This window comes from Sylvia atricapilla, chromosome Z (genome assembly GCF_009819655.1).
Source record: "Sylvia atricapilla isolate bSylAtr1 chromosome Z, bSylAtr1.pri, whole genome shotgun sequence".
NCBI lineage: Eukaryota > Metazoa > Chordata > Aves > Passeriformes > Sylviidae > Sylvia > Sylvia atricapilla.
The window spans coordinates 83,036,187-83,061,081 of record NC_089174.1 but is presented as its reverse complement, the minus strand read 5'-3'; the positions used below and the strand labels follow the sequence as shown (position 1 = coordinate 83,061,081).

The 24,895-nt window shown below is 39.9% G+C and overlaps 1 protein-coding gene across 2 annotated transcripts; it reads left to right on the top strand.

The window, feature by feature from the left end:
• The first annotated feature begins 1,800 nt into the window (after positions 1 to 1,800).
• Positions 1,801 to 20,670, top strand: HMGCR (3-hydroxy-3-methylglutaryl-CoA reductase). 2 transcript variants are annotated; one of them, XM_066339359.1, is made up of 20 exons: positions 1,801 to 1,883; positions 5,158 to 5,353; positions 5,693 to 5,804; positions 6,364 to 6,451; positions 6,576 to 6,660; positions 7,336 to 7,441; positions 8,399 to 8,505; positions 8,866 to 8,982; positions 9,469 to 9,620; positions 10,458 to 10,702; positions 10,846 to 11,018; positions 11,464 to 11,658; positions 12,720 to 12,878; positions 13,077 to 13,234; positions 14,374 to 14,479; positions 15,414 to 15,584; positions 17,608 to 17,748; positions 17,851 to 18,009; positions 18,450 to 18,604; positions 18,755 to 20,670. In XM_066339359.1, exons 2-20 carry the CDS (start codon positions 5,189 to 5,191, stop codon positions 18,807 to 18,809), a joined length of 2,649 nt encoding a protein of 882 aa, XP_066195456.1. In that variant the 5' UTR covers positions 1,801 to 1,883; positions 5,158 to 5,188; the 3' UTR covers positions 18,810 to 20,670. The 2 variants fall into 2 exon arrangements, with proteins under 2 accessions (XP_066195456.1, XP_066195457.1); XM_066339360.1 differs by lacking the exon at positions 1,801 to 1,883 and adding an exon at positions 2,045 to 2,288.
• The last annotated feature ends 4,225 nt before the right edge of the window (positions 20,671 to 24,895 follow it).

Genomic DNA, 24,895 nt, shown 5'->3' with positions numbered 1-24,895 from the left:
CTACAACTAACCCACCGTACTTGAGAAGAGGTGAGCATGCTGACACATTAGCACGAGAAACAAGAGAATCATTCCAACAGGAGGTAGTATAATAATTAATAAGAGAACTAAGTAACTTGCAATGAACTGTGAATGAACTGTGATTTGGATATGGAGATTTTATATATATATATATATATATATATATAGTGCAAAGTTTCAGGGATTGGTGTTCTTTGTTTGTGGAAGACTCCACCCGTTACCCTGCATAGAATAAACAATGTCTCCTTTCTAAACTAGGCTCTGTCCCTGTGTTTACAGAGTCCCTAAACTGGCAACACTTCTCTGCCATGGTTAAGTGGCTTTCTTCATTGCTACCAATGAATGGTTCATGTGCTCACGAGTGGGAACAAGGTTGAGATAACCAAATTATTAGCTGGCAGTATTTTCAGTATTTGGAGTAGCACACTTCAGTGGCTGTCAATTACCACGTTTTCCTCAGGCAGGGCCCTTGTGGCACAGCCTTCTTGCCATCTCCTGGGCAGTGGGGCAGCGCTACCCCCGAGGACACTCGGGGGCATCTTAAATGATACGAGAATTACATGTAATGGTTGAAACTGTATGAATTGCTGTTTTGCTTTGTCGTAGTCATACGCAGTTAGAGCAATTACTGCACGTATGAACAAATGAGTGCAGAAATCTCACTGCTGATACTTCACACTTTTCAGCTAATGAAGGTGAGATACTGAAAAAACCACTATTGTTAAAAAAGAAGCTATCAGGGGAGGTGGATGTGCAGCACTAATTATTAAGACTTGTAAACATCAAAGATAAGAAGGAAAAGTGTATTTACATGTTAAAGGACTGAGCTAGCACGATTTCATCACTCGAAGCAATTACTTTGGGTGGAGTTCTTCACAAACCTTTTCATCAGCACTTCCTTTTTTGAGGATCACATTAATGCTTCACATGGCACAGTGCCATGTGGAGCTGTCAGAAGTATTTGCAAGTGAGGTGCCACATGTAAGGTGCAGTTCGGGGAAAGCCAGGGCGCGGATCATGCACTGAAAAAACCTTTGTAGGTATTTGTATTGCAGTTTAACATGCTCAGCCCCAGAAACACGGAACGGCCCTGACACCCTGCAGTGCTCCGTGACTTGGTGCCCCAGAGAATCACACAATCGCTAGAGATGGAAGGGACCTCCGGAGATCATCTACAGACCACCTAGCACAGGTTACACAGGAACACGTCCTGATGGGTCTCTCAGAGCTTCCTATGCCTCATGAACCAAAAATTGCACTTTCCCTCTGGCCGAAAGCCATATATTGCTTTGCCTTGGCCTTTGCCTTCACCCTCGCTCTGGGGGTCAGGGCCACCACTGCTTCCCACAACGCAGGTGCGGCGAATTTCCAGGCCTTTAACGCTTCGGCAAAGCGCTGTACTAGCGGGCGGCATTAACGCGCCGGGGAGTTCGCCCCATCGCCAGCCCCATCGCCAGCCCCCTGCCCAGGCCGAGCGCCGGCGCGCCCTCAGCGCGGCCCGGGGCGGGCCCGGGAGGTGGCGGCAGCGCTCCATCGGCGCATGCAAAGGAGCCGTACCGCCGCCCAATCAGAGGCCGCGGAGCCGCGAGCGCGGCGCCCCATTGGCGGACGGCCCATGGCGCGATGGCTCCTGATGGCGCGTGGGGCCCGCGCGGCGCTCGCCGGGCCGTTGCCGCGGCGACTCCGCGGGTGACGCGCGCGGGCGGGGCGTGCCGCGCGCTCGCCATTGGCCGCGCGATCGGGCGATGGCGGCGCCGGCGTGTCCTTGCGCGGCGGGGCGGGGCGCGGCGGGGCGGAGCGCGGCCGCCGGTGCAGTCCGGGGCGCGGCGGCACGGAGCGCGGAGTGCGGCTGGAGCGCGGCGGTGAGCGGGGACCGGCGGGGCTGCGGGTCATGGCGGGGCTGCGGGTCATGGCGGGGAGGGTGGGTAGGACGTGCGGCTGGCAACACGCGGGCGAGCCCCGGCTGCGGGTGCCGAGTGCCTGTTGGGAAAGGCGGCGTCGCCATCGCCGCGCGTAGGGAGTGGCGGCCGCCCCGCCTCACCGCCCTGGGCGGCGTGCGGGGGATGCCCGTGTCGCCGTCCCGTTACCTTCCTGGCGCCGTCGTGCTGCCCGCGGGTCGCGGGGCGGTCCCGGTTAAGATGGATTTCCTCCCGTGTTTGGCGCGGGGGCTGCGGCGATGGGCCTGCGGGGGGCGGCTTCCCCGTCTTTGGTAAAAAATGCCTTCCTGGGCGTGTGTCAGGGTGTCTGCGATGTCGTGTGCGCTCCAGGTGAGCCCTGCACGGGTGTTCGCCCGGCTGTAATTGCCGCTTGATTCCCGTAGGTATTGCTGAGTCAGATAGCAGGAGATGGGAAACAAGTGCTGGTCTAATAGGTGGTGTGGCAGAGGATTGCTCTGAGGTTAGTGAGAGCTGTGTAACAAACCATAAGAATTTAAGAGGCAAGTCCTACTGTTAACGTGGGTGGTAATTGCTCTAAAGGGTTACGTACAATCGGTCTAGTTTGCTTTTTACACCCTGGTTAATTTTTGAGGGGCTCACAGTTGGGGTTTTTTCGTATTTTGCATTCTGTTTTGATTCCCAAAATGGATTGCTTTATTTTCTAGTCTCGTAGAAATTTTTGAATGAAAACAAAGGCAAGCAGCCTTTTATAAAACATCCTTTTTGAACCACCATTTTGACACTCAACAGAATTATATAAATGTTAAATTTTAGCTTTACTAAATATTTTAATATTTAGTAAATACTTTAGTAAATATTTACTAAATACTTTAATATTATGTCTTGCTAATTCCAAGCCACACGTCAGTGTGTGTGTATAAGTATTTTAAACTGAAATATCTGCTGATGTTATGTACTGAATTTTTTTTACAGCAGTCTAATGCAGAATCAGTGTGTAAAAACATCAATATTTTCTAGAAGAGTCAACTGCACAGCAAAAAGCATCCTGGACTTTGGGCAGGTTAAATAAACACAAAAACTTAAAGGAATCATTTTAGATTAGGATTTAGTATCATTGTTAACCCCAAGATGAGTGATGAGGCATCCTGTATTTTAGGACAGCAGCTGATAATAATACAAAATTCTATGGATCATTATTATAACAAATGAATTAATGCATTTCCTCCCCCAATTGATTATATGAAGCCATTTTACTTTTACCATTTTTGCTTAGAAATAGGAAAAAATTCTCAATAAAAGATTTTGAAATCTTTCTAGCCCTCCTAATTGCTTTTTTGATTGTTAGATAATAATTTCAACTTGCTGAAATAGTTGTATTAGCAGTATTATTTTAGGACTGGTAGAACTCTATAAAATTATGTAGTAACTGCTATGAATTTCCTGAAATAGAGTGGTATTAAAAATTATTTGTATTTTCAGAGGATGTTGGGATGCTGTTTTTATTTTTTGTGTTGTTTCAAAATCTTCAGCACAGGTGTTCTTCTGTCTGGGTTTTATTTTAGTTTTACTAAATAAAAGGTACCTTCCACTGTACTGAGGAGAAATTATAATATCACTGTGGAACAGCTTTGCAAGAACATAAATTTACAGAACAGAATGAAGATTATATGATATAGGGAAAAAGAAGGGATAATATCAGCTTTAAAAAGAGGGGGTTGATTTTTAATTTTATTTTTAAAAATCATTCAGTCAGGAAATGAAATAATTTGTTCATAAGGAAGGCAATCTTCTCTGTTATTTTCCTGGTTTGACACCATGAGCCACAAATATCCTGCAAGACCTTCACTGTGGAAGGATAAAGAAAATTAAATAATTGCTGTTGGTGCTCATGTGATTCAGTGTGGTATTGGTAGGAAACCAAGATGATTCTGGTATCTTCAGGAACACTTAGGCAGATAGATTTTATACCGTATTTATTATTTTCTCCATTGAATGTCAGCTTCACTTTTGAAGCCCTAGGGCTGGATTGCTGCATTTAGGACAACACAAAGGGATTTTTTTGATCCACTTTGGAGTAGTGGTCTGTAGAGCCCTCAGGCCTCCATGGAAATCTTGCAGTGCTAAGTTGCTGTGTGTAAATTGCAGGTTGTCCCTTTTAGCCAGGCTATTAAGCATTATTTGAACTTCACAGTACTATTTGTGAGCTGTTGTTTTTGTGCAGTGAGGAAAAGAAAGTCCACTTACCAGTGTATGTAAGAGAGAATGTTATGGTGTTTTGTTTCTATGCCATAAAACACAAGTAAAGGTCTTTAATAAACTTGCATAAAGATACAACACAGAGCAGATAGACCTGAAGGATGTGTTGAACATTCATGTTAGTAATGTGAAAAGCAGCTCTGAAAATTTCTGGTAAATGTTTGCTATCTTTTGGAAGCAAAGGGATGATGAAATGCACCAGTAACCAGGGAACAGTAAAGGGTAGAAGAGAACTGTCACAATACTGTTGTGTGAGGACTTGCATGCTTTGGATGAAGAAGGAATATTTTTGAATGTGATTAATTTGTATCATAGAATAATATTGAACAGAATGTAGAGAAGACACAGTCAGAAATACAACATTGCAATTCTTGCTGTTGAGCATTACTAGTGATGGTTTTTTTTGTAGCTCACTGGTATTTTTGACAGGAAGAGTGAGTACAGAGAAATAACAGAATTTGGTGAGTGCTTACATAGACGGTAAAAACAAGAATTTTGAGTCAAAGCAGTATCAAAATTGTATGATAGGAAGATTTTGAGAGATCTTGTTAGAGTTGTGAGGCTTGACTGTTAGAATCATAGAATCTTCCGATTTGAAGGGATCCACAAAAGAAAGTCATTGAGTTCAGCTGTTGAGTGGATGGTCTATATTAGGATTGAACAATCAACCTTGGCATTATTAGCACCATGCTCTAATGCATGACCTAATCCCAGTGGCAAAGACTGTGAAGAAAACAGGAAGATATGGATTACAGAAAAAAAAGGTTAGAAGACAGGAGCAGATTGTACTGTATTTTGTGATGTTGGAAATAGATGTGTTTTACATGGAAGAGCGATGGAAAGGTAAAGAATAGTTTCCTTATACATCTCTGACTTGAGTGGTTTTACTTTTATTTCGTGAAGGATGTCTTGCAGGGAAGTATAGAGCTCTGTCTTTTTTTCACCTTGTCTAGTACTTATATAAAATATTCCTTTGTTGCAGGTTTGCTAAGTATAGAAAGCCAGCCTTGAAAATGCTGTCCAGACTCTTTCGAATGCATGGCCTTTTTGTGGCCTCTCATCCATGGGAAGTCATTGTGGGAACAGTGACTCTCACTATTTGCATGATGTCCATGAAGATGTTCACTGGGAATGACAAGATCTGTGGCTGGAATTATGAGTGCCCCAAACTTGAAGAAGTAAGGGTTTGAATAAATTTTATAGTACTTGGTAGTAGATCCAGGGTTTTCTGTAGAATATGATCAAGCTGTGATGTATTAGGAGTAAAGTAGCCATGCAGAAGCTTCTTCATGGCCGTCTTTTCTCATTTTGGATATTAAAGCTGTATGCAAACAGTGATGCACTAATGACTAAGCCTTTTAGTATTTTAGTTTTTAAGGCCAGACTAGCAGTGATATTTATTTTATTCTGGAATTTCACTTTTAATGCAGCTTCACAATGAATTTTTTTTATTACTGAAACTTAACAAGTTATTCCTTAGTATAAAAGATGACTAAATTGCTTTGTTTTTCATATAGGATGTTCTGAGCAGTGACATCATCATCCTGACAATCACACGCTGCATAGCAATTCTTTATATATATTTCCAGTTTCAGAACCTAAGACAGCTTGGATCAAAATACATTTTAGGTATTGTGATTTTTCTTATTTGATGTGTGCATTTTAATTGTTGGGAGGGGTGGTTTACCTAAATTAGTAACAAATACTAATCCTTTAATCCTTATGTTCACAACAGTATTATTATAATGATTTTCTAGATAGCAGGAAAAATGTTTTACCTGTACCAAAGTGGTGGGTTGTTTTTTTTTTTAGTGTAAGGTTGTGTTGGATGATATAAATACTGAAAATGTCATTCTTGACATAACTGCTTATTGTGTGAAATACTTAAAATTATAGAGCTGTTTAAGCCAGTTTTAATTTTACTTCACATAAAATGAGATTTATTGCTTTTATTTCTCAGTCTTACTTTGAATGTGTTGCAAGTTTTAGATTTTAATATCTATAAAAACAGCATTTACTTCAGTTTGTCGTTAATCTCAACGGCTGTTAATGCACTGAGACAGGAATTCTCATTCATTCATCATGTTTGATCTAAAAGTGGCGGCATTTGGGGTACTTTTTATTTTCTTTTCCTCTTCCAAAATATATATATAAACAAAAAGTTTCCCATTCTCTTGTGTTTTTTAAGGTATTGCTGGCCTCTTCACAATCTTCTCAAGTTTTGTTTTTAGTACAGTGGTAATTCACTTCTTGGATAAAGAGCTGACAGGTTTAAAGTAAGTAATTGTTATTCTGGATTTCATGCTTACATTTTTTTCTCCTGTACCATAAACCTTGAATTTTAACATGTGCCTTTTTTTTTTTTTTTTTTTTTTTTTTTTTTTTTTTTTTTTTTTTCAGTGAAGCCTTACCATTCTTCCTGCTTCTGATCGATTTATCAAGAGCAAGTGCTTTAGCCAAATTTGCACTCAGTTCCAACTCACAGGTCAGGAGATTATTTTGGAGGATTTTTTTGTTTGATATTTTGCTTTGGGTTTTTTGTTTGTTCGTCTTGCAATGGAGATTTTTAATTTATTGTTCAGAATTGAGCATTGTCCCATGGCAGGGCATTAAAACATAGGTAAGCTGTAAGGCCCCTTTCAAGACAATTTTATAATTGTATGAGTAATCCAGGTGGAGAGACATACAGGCAAATACTGTCTTGGGGATACATAAATAACTAAAGGACCAGATTGTGTCCAGATTCTGTGTTCTCTTGTCTTCAAGCCAGATCAGTGTTCAAGCGAAGAGTAATATTATAAAACTAGTGTGCACAGCCATGTGCATTGTTAACTGTATGTATGAGCATGACTTCATTTAATTGGAACTTAAACCCAGCTCTTCCAAGGTGGCTAGAGTTCCTAGGCAAAGTCTTCCTTAAAATGGTTATTGACCAAAAAAAGTTAATTTCTAGGACTCAGGAACAGTATATAAAGACACATCAAATGTTACAGTGTTACTACTGAAAAAACCCCATATTTCTAGGCCGAATGTTAGCAGAATGAAGTAAATGTTTTACAAGGCCTTACCACCATAATACTACTCGATTTACTTGTCATGTTATGTCTAACTTAATTTGGTTTTTGTCTTCATGTTAATGGACGGAAATTTTTCATCTTAGGATGAAGTAAGAGAAAATATTTCACGTGGGATGGCAATATTAGGCCCTACGTTTACCCTGGATGCACTTGTGGAGTGTCTTGTAATTGGTGTTGGTACCATGTCAGGTGAGCCATACAGCCTAAGGTCTAAATATTTCCACTTGAAAAAGGCTTTCTGAGAGACATTAGGATATGGAGAAATTCAAATAATTGGTGTTACCCGTAAGAGTGTAGTGAGTGACTTATTCTGTTTATTTATCTATCTCCTAATTAGCTTATTTTTTTACTGGTTTCTTGCAAATACAAATAATATGTACTTGTTGAACTGAAGTTTGAAATACAAGTAATGGCTTTGCTTGAGCATTGTGTAGTAGGAATAAACTTCTGTGCAGCTGCTTTCATAAAATTTAGGTTGGGTTTTTTCCCAACTGTATTGCATACCTTGATAGCACTTGCTGTTAAGGTGTGCAGAGCACTTGCTCTTCAGATAATTCTGGTTCTTTCAGGGTATTGTGTATTAATAAGGTGTTTTCTTCTTTATATGTTAGGGATGAAAACTTACTTTGGGGTTGCGCATATTTATTTTAAAACAATTCAGACTGTTAGCTCTTTAATCCTTACTAAGGCAGTTGTGTAATGCATGTGCAGTGTGGCTAGCATGGCTTTTTCTGGATACTTATGAAGGAGTAGGCAGGGGTGTGTACTGTTACTTCTTGCCTGAACATCCCATCTTTGAAAAGCGAGTTTAGTACATAATGTTGGCTAATTTTATTTTTTTTTCTCAAATCAGTAAGGAAGTTGCAAGCTTTCATTGTGAAGTTTTAAAATCTTGGTGAACTTTATTTGTATTCATTTAGAATTATTCATTTAGAAATACTTCTCTGTCAATACATAAATACATATTGTGCTTAGAATAAGCCAGTGAACAATGAGTAGGGCTTAAAATCCTTGTTTTAAATTAATCTCAGTAGTGTATGCTGTAATCTGCAATGCCAGTTTAATGATTTCTTTCTAAGTTCTGCAGCACTTCTTCAACTATAGCTCATTGCATATTCAAAGTGTAAAAACTGTCTTTTTCTTTAGGTGTACGGCAGCTTGAAATTATGTGCTGCTTTGGGTGTATGTCTGTTCTTGCCAACTACTTTGTCTTCATGACCTTCTTCCCAGCTTGTGTGTCCTTGGTGTTAGAGGTAAGACCAACTTCAAGACAACCTCAAGTTTTGTGTTCAGCCCCGTGTTTCTGTAGGCTATACTTTTCATCATGGAGTTACATGCCAGCATATTCATCTTCCTTTCAAAGTAAACTGGTGTCAGTAAATATCACTGCAAATGAGTCACACTCAGTAGTAGTTCCAGTCTAAAGCAGAGTAAACAGATGATACTGTAACTTACTGTCTGTCCAGGGTTTTTCACTATTGAAAGTCTAACTATAGACTTAGTAATTTCTCAGTGATCAAATAAAAACGCAATGTGGAATCTTATTTGTTGATTCATCTAATAGGTGCTATATATGACCTATGTTTAAGGCTTCTTGTTGTTGTTGTTTTTAGCTTTCAAGAGAGAGTCGTGAAGGGCGCCCCATATGGCAGCTTAGTCATTTTGCTCGTGTTCTGGAAGAAGAAGAGAATAAACCAAATCCTGTAACACAGAGGGTCAAAATGATCATGGTTTGTGGCTCTTTTTCTCCTCTTGTTATGCAATCAGTGAGCAGAAATCAAGCTTTTGTTTTCTATAGACTTGTATTCTGCAGCCAATTAGTTGGACTTACAGTGGTAGTTTTTAATTAACTTCCCCTGTACTTTCACCTGTCATTTTCCTGCCTGTGCCATTTCTGTGCCAAGCACTCAGCACCCTTTCATGTGTACCAGTTCTCTCCCTCTTACCCCTGCAGTACCCTCAGCTCCCTTTGCTTATTTCTTGAGCAAAGTGTGGGTGGGACACATGCAAAGCTACTATATAACAGCATCATAGTAAGGCCACAAAGGGTGTTAGAGGTGTGGAAAATCAGCGTCTAGACTTTTTAAGCGTGGAAAGCATGGGGGGAAAAAACCAGCAAAAAACTCCAAACAAAAGAAGGACAATATTTACTCTTAGTAGGTTAGATACCAAGTTACATTTGAAAAATTAATCCTTGTTTTGTGTTTTTGATACAGTCGCTGGGTTTGGTTCTTGTTCACGCCCACAGTCGTTGGATTGCGGAACCAGCTGCTCAAAACAGTACTGCTGAAAATTCAGTGGGATTGGATGAGAATGCCCCAAAGAGAATTGAACCTAATGTTTCACTCTGGCAGTTCTACCTTTCTCGGTGGGTGGCTTCACAGAAGTGCTGTTATTTCTTCTGCTGCCCAGCTAGAAGCTTCTTGCCCTAGACCATACCACTTGTAGACTTGTAGCTCTGACCACTGTAGGACTTCCTGGAAGCAGAGGTGACATTTCAGAAGAAATGTCAGTATTATGCCATTTTTCCAAACCCTTGAAGTAGTCAAGGACATGATCAAGAGCTAGCTGTCCTGTATGCATGAAAACATTCTCTTTTCCCACTTGCATCTTTTGCAGCATACTGGGAAATAATTTTAAGACTGCACTAGAGTAATTACTTACACAGAGGCTCTGCCTGTTTACACCTAAGTGCAAAATTCATTTTATACTATGGCTTTTTGTTCAGCTCAATTCAAGTTAGTGTCACCTGTCATTTCATGTTATTTCTCAGAACTCAAAACTTACTGGTTTAGGCAGGGGGGTTTTGTCCCCTCTTACCATCTTGCATCATAGTAGTCATAGCTGGCAGAGGATGATAAATGAAACTGTTTTGTGACTGGGGGACAGGGGTCAAATCAATTTGATGTAGCTATAAGTGAATATTTTATAGTAATTTTTCCTACTGGGGCTGCTTTTCAGCCAGATTTAGGTAATTCTTTAATGACATCTGAAGATTTTTGTGTTGATAATAGTATGAAAAATGATTTTTCCACCCTAGCCTAGCATACTTCATTGTCCTCGTAGAAAATACCTTTTGACTGGAATTTCTGTTAACTATAAATGATGATGGAATTATTACCCTTTCTGAAGTGAAAAATGTCAAAATGCTATTGTAAGCAACAAATTGTATATACTGTATATTTACTTTTTGATCTTTTTTTAGAATGGCCAGTATGGATATTGAGCAAGTAATCACACTTGGATTAGCCCTTCTCCTTGCTGTCAAATACATTTTCTTTGAGCAAGCAGAGACTGAATCTACCCTCTCACTGAAGAACCCCATAACTTCTCCTGTGATGGTACAGAAAAAGGTCCCTGAAAATTGTTGCAGGAAGCAGGCTGGGCTTCTGAAAAACAACCAGAAATCTAACACAGCCGAAGAAGCTTTCATTCCCAAAGATGAAAGTGGTAGGTAGTTTTTATAGTTTTAAAGTCTAGACCCATTAATGAGTATTTGGAACAAATTATGCAATCTTTGGTAGCATATTATGTTTGGTATCAAAACTTCAGGATTTTGTAACCCAGGGTTCATTTTTATTCTCTTTGTGCAGCTGAAGTCATAAAACCTGTATTAGCAGAGTCATCAACCAAGGCTACATTTGTGGTTGGCAATTCCAGCCCTGTGCAAAGTTCTTCATCTCTCAGTGGAAAAGAGGAAGAGATTGAGTTACCTAAAGAACCACGTTCTATTGAGGAATGTGTTCGTATACTTGGAAATGCACAGGTATGGGAAAATAATTTTTTTATTTAACCTCTACTGCAACATCTGATTTAAGAATTGTTAGAGTTCTTTTCCCAACTTTTAGATAATCCCACTGGTTGTAATATCATTCTTCAGAAAATTACATGGCTTTAATAGCATGAAGAGGTGCAGAGGTCATGACTTAAATAAAACCCTTTAATGAGTTACTTCTCAAGTCAATTGAGAAAGGAGGGAGGAGTGATCAGCTTCATCATTCATAACATACCAAGTCTTTCATCGTGTACACATACAAGTGGGTGCCTGATCATGAAAGTTTTTGATCATATGTTGGCCTGCTGTAAAATCTGATGTTGGCAGTTGACTCGTTTAGCAAAGTAAAGTTGTTGCTCTTTTTCTTTTGGAAACATTTAAAAGGATTTTCACCCACAGGATCTGTATTTTCTCTCTCCACCCTTTATGTTTCCAGGAAGGAGCAAAATTCCTTACTGATGCTGAGGTTATCAGCTTAGTTAATGCTAAGCATATTCCTGCATACAAACTGGAAACCCTGATGGAAACCCAGGAGCGAGGTGTATCCATTCGCAGACAGATGTTATCTAAGAAACTTCCTGAACCTTCATCTTTGCAGTATCTTCCTTATAGGAATTATAATTATTCTTTGGTAAGTACAAAGCAGACAAGCAGAACTTACTGTAAAGCTGTTTTCCAGACACATGAAGAAGAAAAACATGGACCTGTTGGAAGGAGTCTGGAGGAGGCCATTAAGTTGATCAGGGAGGTGGAGTATCTTACCTGTGAGGACAGGCTAATAGAGTTGGGGTTTTTTATCCTGGAAGGGGAAGCTTTGGGAAGAACTTAGAGCACTTTCCAGTACCTGAAGGAGGTATACAAGAGAGCAGGAGAAGGACTTTGCACAAGGACATATAGTGAAAGGACAAAGGGGAATAGCCTTCGGCTGAAGAAGGGCAGATTTAGATGATAGAAGGAATTCTTCACTATGAGTGTGGTGAGACACTAGAACAGGTTGCCTAAGGAAGTTGTGGATGCCCCAGTCAAGGCAGTGTTCAAGGCCAGGCTGGATGGGGCTCTGAGTAACCAGGTCTAGTGAAAGGTGTCCCTGTCTTTGGCAGGGGCATTGGAATTAGATGGTCTTTATGGTCACTTCCAACCCAAACAGGTTTTTGGTTCTATGAAATAATTCCATAGTCATGTATGCGAGTTAACAAAGAGCTTGGTCAAGACTCATATAGAAGGAAAAAAATAAAAGGCAAACATAAGGCACCACCTTCAATTGCTCTTGATGTTTTTAAACCTAGGGCAGTGTGTGAGTTTTGTAAGTTATCCAAAAAATACTTCTTATCAAAGTATGCAGCTGACTTATCTTAGAAATGCAGAGTTCTACTAATACTGAGCCACATTTCAACTGAATGATATTTCTACCTTGAGCTCAAGTTAAAATTCAAAATTATTTTAAATGAATTTTAAAATTTTAGGGTTATTTAAGTAACATTTAGTACTGTACAGGATTCAGTACATCTGCCTAGTGTAGAATAGTGTTAACTGTTGATAGCTGTAGCTGTTAACTTTTTGAGGTGGCTTTATGGGTAAATTTGTGGGTGTTTTACAAAGATACCTTGGTGTAGTCATAGGTGTAGTATGTAGCATGCTGTGCTGTACCACTGGAGTGTAATCTTAGTGATTGTTTTGTATTTTTTCTGTAAGGTGATGGGAGCTTGCTGTGAAAACGTGATTGGATATATGCCTATTCCTGTAGGCGTAGCAGGACCACTGGTTTTGGATAACAAAGAGTTTCAGGTGCCAATGGCAACAACAGAAGGATGTCTTGTAGCAAGCACAAACAGAGGATGTAGAGCAATATGTGTGAGTATTGTGTGACTTGAAAAGCTTGAAAAACTTCCTATATTATAAACACATAATATAAATAAACACATATAAATATAATTCATAAAAATATGCATAAACCTAAACATATTCAGATTTATAGAATGTGTAGTTTTGACTTCTTGACACTCAGATTTCAGTAATCTCACTTTGTCCCCCTTCTGCTCTGGTTTTTAGCTTGGTGGAGGAGCACGTAGCCGCATTCTGGCAGATGGGATGACTCGAGGACCTGTTGTAAGGTTGCCCACTGCTTGCCAGGCTGCAGAGGTGAAAGTCTGGCTTGAAAGCCCTGAAGGCTTTAAAATAATGAAGGAAGCTTTTGACAGCACAAGTAGGTTAGTACAATGGCTGTTCCAGCTTCATTTCCAGACATAAGACTTCAGTGGATGGTAGAAAGATCTCAGTTGTTTTTTTGGAGTACTGCAATAGAGGAAATTACACCTTTGTTTTGGCTATCCCATGTTGTGAGTATCTAAGAGGACAGAAGTCACTCTGGCTCCATACCAAGGCTAGCAATAAACATTTTTCACTGATAATGCTGAACTACTGTGTGCTAACAACAAATAGATACACATTGCATAATAATAGAATATTAATTTGTCTAAGCATTTTTAAAAGATCCTACAAACTTCTTGTGATTTTTACTAGGCAAAGTATCTGTAACTGTAGTTACTATGGAGAAAACAGCCTGAAAATTTGGTCTTTAGTCTTTCAGATTATGTTATTGATAATAATAATTCATCTGTGAGGTTTCAGAGAATACAAGGCAAGCTAATGGGAGAACGGAAATGCTAAAAAAAAGTAAAACAGTGCTAAGAATAAGTCTATTTCAAGCCTTAGAGTCTTCTCTAGGGCTTATGATTACCTTCTTACTTTAGGAAGATTCAGAGAGAGATTTCCTTACCTGTTGTGTTCCTTAACAGGTGTCAGCCAAAGATACATATGTATTTTGGCCAGAATGAGCTTTTTAAACACAGTATTCTCTGCATTTTGAGTGACTTGTGAAGATACACTGTTGAAGATACAATGCTTCTTGCCTTGCTGTAAAACTTACATCAGTATTTCCAAAGGTCTCATTATTACTTTATATCTGGTAGTGAGATGTTTTAAGGAATACAAATGAATAAAATTTATATTAGCAGTTCAGGATATTTTATTTCTTGAAGTCCAGGGATAGAAAAAGGCAGTGAACACTTTTACAGTGAATATTTTTAAAGTACTTATTCAAGAAAACACCATCCCTGTAACTGTTCAGGAAATTACTGGATGTAGCACTTGGTGCTGTCGTCGTGTTGAAAAGATGATTGTCTGTCAAAGACTGGACTCTTTGGTCTTAGAGTCTTTTCCAAAGGATTTGTAAAGGAATCTGTGAGTCTGTATTTAGCAGCACAGTTTGCAAAGATTTACTGCCATTTTGCTACTTAAAGCTAATTTTCCCTTGAGGATTGTAAGTAAGAGTTAAATTTTCTTGCAGGTTTGCCCGCCTACAAAAACTTCTCATCAGTTTGGCTGGTCGTAACCTTTACATCCGTTTTCAGTCTGGAACAGGGGATGCAATGGGAATGAACATGATTTCAAAAGTAAGGACCAGTCCTCTTGAGTATTTTTTAAAAATGGATATTCCTTTTTAAAAATAAAGATAGCCTAATAACCTGTGATTGCCTGACATCTGAAAGACAGAAAGATAAGGCACAGTGCTTGTGGCAGAAAATAATAAAAAATGTTTGATTTTGTCAAGTGTAGATAATAATAGGAAGAGAATGATGAAAGAAAAAAGTGGTTTTTCTCTTATATTTTAATAATTATTGAAAGAAAGTATTTTTGATAATAGGAGAAGCTAAGCTGGTTGCAGTGTTGCTTTGAGCCAAAAATTTTATCCAGCAATAATTATTTTGTTACTGTGTCTATCACTTCCTAGTAATTAAATAATTAGGATTGGCAGCAGAGAGGTGTTCTCTAGTTTTGTTTGTTTGTTTTTATGCAAACATGTGGAAGAACTTGATGTGATCCTTAGATTGCTGGGATGCCTTATGCTGTAGGAAATGAATAGACTTAAATTTCATATAGAGAATAGATAGTCAGAACCATTGTAAAAGTGGATCTGACCATATACAAGTCCTAGTATAGATTTTCTAGTCTGATTTCCTGGGGTAGAGAAGCTCTTTCCCTAACATCTGAAATTAATTCATTCCACGCCTGTAAAGTTTCACTTGGTTCCTGTTGTATCTTCAATATGGTAACCACGTATCCATGTACCTAGCATGGATCCAGGGAGTCTGTATGTACTGGGAAAAATCAGTTACTCCCCAGTATAATTCCCAAAGTGGTTAGAAAAAAGATAGTCATGATTTTTTGGGGTTTTTTCCCCCCCGTTTCTTATGTCTTCATGATATTCTGTTCTTTTCTTCCACTGTAACTGATTATCTGATTAAAATGCTGTTCCACTGTCCTTGAAACAGCTTGTTTTACACCCATAATGATAAACTTAGCCTATTACCTATTTCTCTCTAACAGGGTACTGAAAAAGCACTGGCAAGGCTGAATGAAGAGTTTCCTGACCTTCAAGTTATAGCTATCAGTGGTAACTACTGTACAGACAAAAAACCTGCTGCTATAAACTGGATAGAAGGAAGAGGAAAGTCTGTTGTCTGTGAAGCAGTCATTCCAGCTAAGGTCGTTAGAGAAGTAAGTGTCTGATCTCTTGTTTATGAAAATACATACATTTTGCAAAACTGATGCTTACTTTACGTAGTCAGTATGAACTGGAAGTTGTTTGCCAGGTAAGGATAGTTCTTACATATCTTTTCAGGTACTTCTGTAGGATAAGCCATTTCTCTGAGTCAGTAGATAACTTCTTTTTCATTGTGTCTAGTGTGAAATAATGTGCATTTCATGATGCATATCTAGTTGAAGGCATTAGGATTTTCTGATTAACCTTTGAAAAATTATGCCACATATTGACAGATGTTTACATGTGGTGTTTTGTCTGTCATTAAACCCAGTCTTTTAACTTTTTCACTCATTTTTTTGTCTCACATCCGCCTGGCTTTCTCTCCAGTATTTATATTCGGCCTACTACAATGGAAACAGATGATCAGGTGGTTTACTTACTCCAAAGCTGTCTTGGCATCTTGCATGACCAAGGGTAACATTTATAAGCAATGCCAGATGCATCCTCTGGCCAGCTTGTCCTCCACTGTAACAGTGTCTTAGATTCTCTTCTACCTGAGTTCAGAAGATGGCCTCTGTGTGTCAGATAAAGCCTGTTACCTTGTCATCAGCACTGGCCATGGGAGACAAATATCCAGGGAAGAATTCACTACATTGTAACACTTGTTTAAGATCTTATAAGTGGGTGTTTGCATATTTGATAGGGGTGATTTTGTGCTTATTTTCCCCTGGTGATTTGTCCAGTCCCTTCTGGGAAACTATGTAAACTTCTGGAATGAGTATTCTGAGCAGTATTGCACAGTCCAGCTTCACCTAGTGTGAGAACTACTTTCTTGTTGATTCCATTTGATGATGCCCCAGTTTTATACTGGGAGAGATCCTTAAGATTTGTATCTTCACTCTACTGCTTAAGGTTTTACAGCTCTGACACAGTCCTTTCACCTTCCCAGCTATTCTCATTTTCAGACTGAAAAGTACCAGTTTCTCTGTCAGCAATGAGTAAACAGACTTAACTAGTATGTCTTTGAACATCCTTATCTCTGCATCATCTACAATTCCAGCATTTCCAAAATTTTGAGTAGAGAATTAGACACAGGAGTCTAACAGTATGTGCAGAACAGATTTATACATTGATATAGTTCATGTCTTCTGGGGTAGTTTGCTCGTTTTCAAATCGTTGGCATTTTGTAGCTGAGTCATTGGCAATATCTGTTGTAAGCTCAGGATTTCATTCCAGTGTGGTAATAGGGAGATAGTCCTTTCATAATGGGCATTGATAATCTTTAGGTAAATTTGGGAAGGTTTTCCTCAAACCCCAGTCCTGTATGTCACTACATTTACTTATACTGAGCTATTAATACATAAATGTTACATTTTTGTCAGTGTTGCAGACTTGGTGGAGATGTCTGCAAACATTCACTGTTCCTGCTGTGCAGGAGTATCTTAAATTTTGCTCAACAACAGTATCTCTTTTCACCAGCTTTGATAATTTTTATATTAAATTCAGTACAAATCTCTTACTTGAAAGTCTCAAAATACAGTCAGTATAGTATAAATGTGCCACTTAATTTTATATTACTGTGCACAGTATTTATTTACCTATGTAGCATAGTGGTTTGTGTCGGAACTTCTCAGTTTGGCTCCATATTAATATACAAAATAAATTTGGGAACTTAAGTGTCTGGAACAACTTGACAGGAATGTTACAATCATGTCAAGGTAAATTAATGGGATATTTCTGCCAAGATGATTTTGCTTGTTCCATTCCAAATAAAGGGAGACTTTGAAATGGGATACTCAGCTGTGAGCTTTTCTCAAAGGCCTGTGCAAGTCCAAACCCTTTGTACTGACTTCTTCATTGTTATTTGGACATCCAACATTTGAAATTCTTCTTTGGAACAGAAATAAAAGCTATCTAGGACAACGATTGAGCCAAATTCCATATAGGAGCAAACAAGGGGTGAATAACCATAAATAGAGTATTTCTACTCCTGCCAGAGGAAAGGGGTAGTAAAAGTGTGTCTGTCACCCTGTCCAGGTGTTGAAAACAACTACGGAAGATCTGGTTGAAGTCAACATAAACAAAAATCTGGTGGGCTCTGCCATGGCTGGTAGCATAGGAGGCTACAACGCCCATGCAGCAAACATTGTGACAGCAATCTACATTGCCTGTGGTCAGGTAGGCTTGTTTTACACCAGTTCACATTGCCTTTACTTCAGTAATTCCTAATTAAACACTGATTTAAATGTCTGGGTGTTGTTTCTCCTCCTTGATCTGAAGGATGCTGCACAGAACGTGGGCAGCTCCAACTGCATCACCTTGATGGAGAGGACTGGTCCCACCAACGAGGACCTGTACATCAGCTGCACCATGCCTTCCATAGAAATAGGGACTGTTGGAGGAGGCACCAACTTGCTCCCACAGCAGGCCTGTTTGCAGGTACAGTTCTGAAATCCTTAAATCAAAGGTTGCTTTCACGTGGTGTGCAAACAATACTGTGGGAATGCAGCTGCTTGAAACTCGGTGTATTTTACATGAAAATGTTGGAAATGTTCATCTTGGTTTGAAAAGACAGGTGTCTGCCTGGAGCTGGAGCTTCCCTTGGAATGGAGAATGTAAACCCCCTCCATCCAAATTATTATAATTTTGCAACTAAGGGGCTTTCAGGCAAAGATGTGGGAATAGGAATAATAATTCTTTACTAGGAAAAATGTCTAATGAATTGTTTTTATATATCCAGTTTCCAAAGCTTAAGACATTTACAACATTAAAGAGACTCATTGTTTGGATGTAATTTGGGAATGCTCTACTTTCATACTAAATATATCATACATTGACTTAGATTTCATAGGATAACACTGCCTTCTATTTTTCTCCAGATGTTAGGAGTTCAAGGTGCAAGCCAAGATAACCCTGGTGAAAATGCCCGTCAGCTTGCCAAAATTGTTTGTGCTACAGTGATGGCAGGGGAATTATCACTAATGGCTGCTCTTGCTGCAGGGCATCTAGTCAAAAGCCACATGATCCACAACAGGTAAAAAGGGCAAAAATTTGTGTATTTTTCTGCTGTTATGATCCTCTTACAAGTACAGGAGAGTCAGTAATGATTATGTGACTAATTGCAACACCTAAGAGCAGTGTAACATTTTAACTACCTAATGCAGTTTTCTTGCTGTTTTATTAGGTCAAAGATAAATCTACAGGATCTTCAAGGAACCTGCACTAAAAAGGCAGCTTGAATACTAAAATGGCTTTGAAATGAAGAATTGACCAGGTGCACAAGGAAAAAAAAAACCAAAATCTATGAAGTTTAGAATAAAGATTGCCTTCAACTCAATGATGTCTGAGAAAGAGCAACTACGAGATCAAGACTTGAGATTAGTTATGCTTGACCTTCTTCAGTGGTTAGAGACTGTGAAAGAAGTCCTGTCAGACATCTTGAACATGGCTTTCAAATTCTTACTCTTACACATCATTTTCTAAAGAGTCGGTCTTATGTTTTTACAGGTTGAGATTATTTCACCTAACAAGGTCCTGGTAACTACTAAACTGAAAAGTAATGTAATGTGCTTTGTATGTTTAAATTAACAAAACAAAAGAAGTTGGTGTAAACGTGGATTGAATGCACTGGTCCTTGCCATCTTTATTTTCTGGTTAGACAAGCATGTTTTTTAAGGTGATGGCAAGCCTAATCAATTTCTGTGAACTCCCAGTTTTAATTTTTTCACATGTAAAACAGGTCTTAGGCTATCAGACCGTTTAATTGAATAATATTAATTTAATAGAAATCTCTGTCTATAGACGGTACTTAATTTGCTGCTGCTTCAGCTAAGCAGTGTTCAGTGTTTAACTCCACAATTTAGGTTATTCCTTCATGTAAAACTTGTGATCAGTAAAGTTCTGAACTGTTAAATATAATCTGTACTGAAGTAGGAAGAACAGTGTCTTCGACTGTTTTGTTACTTTGTAGAAAAAATGAAATGATAACTTCAAAACAGTTACATGTCAGGTATTAAAGTAAATGGAGTTTCTCAAACATTATTTGATAGGAGTGCATTCAAACAAACAAGAGTCAAGAACAGATGTTTACACTTACTTAGCAAGAAGTCTCTTTAGGAATATTCATACACATTGTGTACCTTATGTTGGGGATTTTTTATAAGGTGTTTGACACTTATTCTCCAAGAATAGGTGTTCATCCACCGTTTAAGCTGAGATAAAACAAAGCCAGAAAACCACACTGTTCTTAAGAAAAAGGAGGGGATTTTTTCTTTTCATTTCCTTTTCAACTTTCTTTTTGAGGCGGGGAGTATTTATTTTAAGAAGAAATCTTACCTTTTTTTTCAATGAAAAGTACTAATTAAGGGGATTCAATGAAATGACCTGTTAATGTAAGAAGCAGCTTTTGTAATAAAATACTGTACTTGGACCAGTGAAGCAGTCTCAGGTGTTCTTACTGTAATACAAAAAATCCAGGTTTATTCTGGTTTGATTCACCTTTGGGAATACTGCTAAATGCATAGCCCTGCCTAGTTAATCACAGAAGGAAAATTATTAATATGCTTGGTGATTTTTTTTGTTTGGTCAGTGTGGGCTTTTCTTGTTTGACTTTTTGTGGGGGGAATCAGTGGATTGGGCTGGGTTTACTGCAGCATCATTCCTAAAGGGGTGACTAGTAGAGGTGCTCTTCTAATGTGCAGATTTGATATACATCATGGTGGGTTGCTTTGTAGTATATTTACACATTAATATCCATTGTAATGAGCTCATAAATGTAATGTGCAAGCATGAAGACATACTACATGCTAGACATGTTATGATGGCATGTAAAAAGCAAATATCATGAATGTTTATCTTCCTGCAGTATTGTTGCTAATTGCTACTATTTCTATTCAAGGAAACTTGGAATTATTTTGTTTCTATGTTCATTCAATGATTTTATTTAACACTGGTCTGGCAATAAATGGTGGTTCAGTGTTCATTTTGGTGGATTTAACTGACATTCTGTCTGGCAGAATTAACTTTTTGTATTATTACTAAACTGTGTACATTTTGGTACAGAACTACTTTTTCAGTTTCAGTAAAACCATGGAAAACACATTGGCTTAATTGTGATATTTTAAGCTTACTTATTTGTGTAGACAGTCTAAATTAAGAGCTAAGGAAGAGACTGGCAAGCAGTGCTAAACACAGCCAGGGCTGTGACACCAGAACAACTCCCCTTGTTTGCAGAAGCCTGTTGGCACTCATTTATTCTCCTCAAAGCTTAATTAGGCAGTTTGCCCGAGGAGGAGAACTAACTCACTGCACCATTAGAGATACCTTCTGCTGGGGCCTGTTTGGCAGAATCAAACCACCTGTCTAGAATTGAATTTGTAGAGTTGCGGTAACTTGGGTACTTTTACCACTGCTGATGACTTTCCAAGTGTTTTAGAACATTGTAGGGGGGGGGGACAAAAAGCCATTTAACATAGTGTGTTTGTCTCTGGTACCACCTTGCTTCTCCCTTTACCTCCTTTCTCCTCTGTCCTGAATCTATTTGTAACACACCAGCCCTCTTCTGCTGCCTAGTGTGGAAGTTCCAGCAGTGCAGCAGGGCTGTTGCAGGGCCCTGCCAGTGAGCTTAGAAGTGTGGTACAGCAGGTGCTGACCTGGAGGGATGTGGCTCTGCCAGGCTCCAGCACAGGCATTCCTGGGCAGGAACACTGATTCCCGGAAAAGTGTATAGCTGGGAAACCCCTTGCTTTCTCATAGGAGTGCACAAGTACGCTGGACAATTTTCAGCCCTGATGTGAACCTTGTTTGTAAGGTGAATGCAGCCCTGAGAAAAGCTGTGGTCGATGGCCTGTCCTGCTCCTCCCAGCTGCCTTTTGGGGTGCAGCGAGAGCTCTGGCTGCTGCTCAGAGTGTTTGTCAGATACATCATCCTCTCCATTTCCTTTAGGACATGACTATTTTCAACGTTGTAGCCTCTTTCTCCCTTCGGCTCTGGTTAGGGAAGGTTTACATTGCACAATGATACTTGCTGAAACAAGGTGATGGTTTAGGATTCTTTCTTCCCCCAGGGCAAGTTTGTATTCTTGTCAGGCCCACACACAGAGCAGTGACATGGGTGTGCATCCAGCAATACTCCTAGCACTGACAATTCCATCCTGCCTGGAGGACACAGTGCACCAGAAACAACCTGGATGTCAACAGGAGCCAGACATGTTTCCTTTCTCCTCCTCCTCACAGTGATTAACCTGCAGCTGCCTGGGGATGACTGCTGGCCCCAGGTTCACCTTGCTCACCAGGTGAACTACTTCCTACTTCCAAAGTTAACCTCATCTCAGTGCTACAGGGCTTTTGCAGCATATTACACAATACAAAATTACTTAGCATCCTATCTTCAGTCTGCTCTTAGGGGACTCCAAGAGCTTTACACCCAGCTTTCATAAGCTGCTCCCATTGCATTCCCACTTGTTGGGTTGTGCCTTTTTTTCTGACCCAGAGATGGAGCAACTGAGAGGTGTTTTAAAAACTTTTACTCCATCTTCAGTCTCAGAAGGATGAGACAGTACAGATGTTACAGGTCACACCATCACAATCAGAAGTCAAACTATTTCCTAATTACAATGTATTATCAGCATTTCTTGGCCTATCAGCATTTGCTACACAATGCCATAAATGTCTTAAAGTCAATCATCTAAAATTACCCTTTGTGGGGAAGCTGACTTAAGACTTTGCTCTTTTAGCACATTAGTTTGCATTGTAGTTATATGTAAAGGTGTGCTTAGTTTATTATTACAGGGCCATCCTTTGAAACTTGTTTCCAGTTAAATTTCTCACTCAACAACATCTGTCCTATTCCATGGCATTTCTAAGTCAACATTTCTTATCTCAAGGTTTGCACACAGATGCACATTATGTGAGCCTTCTGTCAGGCTTTGAGCATTCTCTACAAATCAATTTCCCACATCCACTAGGGCTCAGGCCTTCTAGAACAACACAGTGGGTTGGCGTTGTTGTTCACCCCCTGGAGGTTCCAGCAGGACAGGACAGAGAAATTGTGAAGGCAAAAATGTGAAGGCACAGGTTGAGACAAACACTGTATAACAGGTAAAGTGAAGCCACATACAGAAAGCAAAATAAAGAAGTTATTCACAATTCCCTAGCAGCAAGCAGAGCTTTGGCACACTAGCATTAACTTGGGAAGGCAAATGCCATAACCACGAATATCCCTGTTTTCTCATTTTTCCCAGAGCTTTCGGTGCTGGGCACAATGCCATCTGGTATGGCAATATTGCTGTGGTCAGCTGGGATCAGATGTGACTCCCTGCATTCCTTCAGAGCCTCTCACCCACCTCCAGCCTACTCACTGGCAGTGGATACAAGAGAGGAAAAAGGACAAAAGAAAACCTTAATGCTGGCAAACCCTGGTCAGCAACAGCCAAAACACTGCTGTGTAACCAATGTTCTCAGTCACAAATCCAGAACACAGCCTCATATAGGCTGCTATGGAGACAACTAATTTCATTCCAGCCACAGCCTGTACCAAAATAGAAAATCTAGATCTTGGCACCAATACCCACAGAAGAAGTGAGATCCACAACACCAAGTAAAGACCAGCTCTTAGAATCACTGAAGGGTTTGGACTGGAAGGGACTTTAAAGTGCATTAATTTCCAGCCCCCTGCTGTGGCAGGCACACCTTCACCAGACCAGAGAATGACTTAGGTTGGAACAGAATTTTAGAATCATTGAGTCGAACTCTAAATCAAATATTGCCAAGTCCACAGGCTTAAAAGGCATCAGCCTGATGCACCTGACATGTTTCAGGATTCTTCCCTCCTGTTCTGTGGCCTGATGGCAGACAGTGAAACAGACATATGATGCAGTTCTCTTCCTCTCCCTGTCTCCTGCTGGAGGCCTCTCCCACGGACACAGTGCACCAGACACAACCCAGATGTCAACTGGAGCCAGACATGTTTCCTTCCTCCTCCTTGCAAAGATTAACCTCCAGCTCATGGCAGGCAGCAGCAGCAGAATGGAAAAATTATCTCTTCTTTTATTATCCACCACCAGAAGTAAAAGGTCAGGTTGCTCAAAGCCCCATCCAACCTGGCCTTGAACACTTCCAGTCATAGCCCGCCCATAACTTCCCTGTTCCAGCATCTCAGCACCCTCACAAGAAATAACTTCTCCCCTTACTTACTTTATTCTTCTGGAGAAGAATTCCACAAGGTCAGTCCATTTTCACAAGCTGGGGCACCAGGATGAAATTAACCATGCCATAAAAGTCATGCCAGTTACAAATCTCTTCCAGGGCCATAGAGTGAAGGACCACAAGCAGGCAAGTCCATCGTGCTCAGCACAAGAAAAGGCACACAGGTCTGGGTCTTCTATCTCTGCACCTGGAACCACAACACAGTTTGCCAAATTGCTTCCTGCTATCAGCTTCTAATGGATCACTGGGCTCCAGGAGCAAATGGAAGGCAAAACCACAGTATGTGTATGCCACAGGCTGCATCATCCTTAAACTGCAATCTCAGACACGTGGTCTTCCATGGAGGCAGCATGCATAAACCTGCCCTAAAAATGTTCCCTCATCTTCAAAACAACTGGGCAATGTTGCTACCTTCTTTTGCCCAGCACTGACTGCCCCATCAGTGTTTCACTCACAGCTCTCACCCACCCAATGCACAGGTTTATGCACAGCTATAATGATGCTGCTAAGGGTAATAACTTTTTTAAAAAGGTACTTGAAGCAAGCCACATATAACTGTAATGGTACATAGAGCAGTCCATCTCACTCCTCATCTTTTGTCTGTGAGGACTGGCACAGCTCTATGTGAGCTGGTCAAGTTTAACAACACTAGAGGTTAAAATTAGTTCAATTTTTGGGAATACTGGCTCTAAAATATGCTTCATTAGTGAAAAAAAAGGGCAGGTCTGTAAGGCACACGAAATGGCACCACTGGCAGAGTTTCTGGATAAACAGAATTGTACTTTTTGTTGGATAATCTTGGTTTTCCCTCATGAAAACTTCCTGTGAAAGTAAGTCTGAAGAGCTGAAATTTCCAAGTTAATTCCTCATAGTAGTTTCTTTTAATATCTAATAATGCACTCTACATTTGGCATTTAAAATCCAGGGAACACAGGCACATAGCATAGAAAATTACATGCAACTTTAGTTTTGGCTTTGGCAATACAAGTTTAGGAATGGGATCAAGTCTCAAGCCACCAGGCTGGCTAGCTCACTGAAATATCTAGCTTGGAAACTGCTCCTGCTTTGAGAGGTGGGGAGGAGTAAATCATAACGTGCATTCCACCAAGGTTCATACTAAG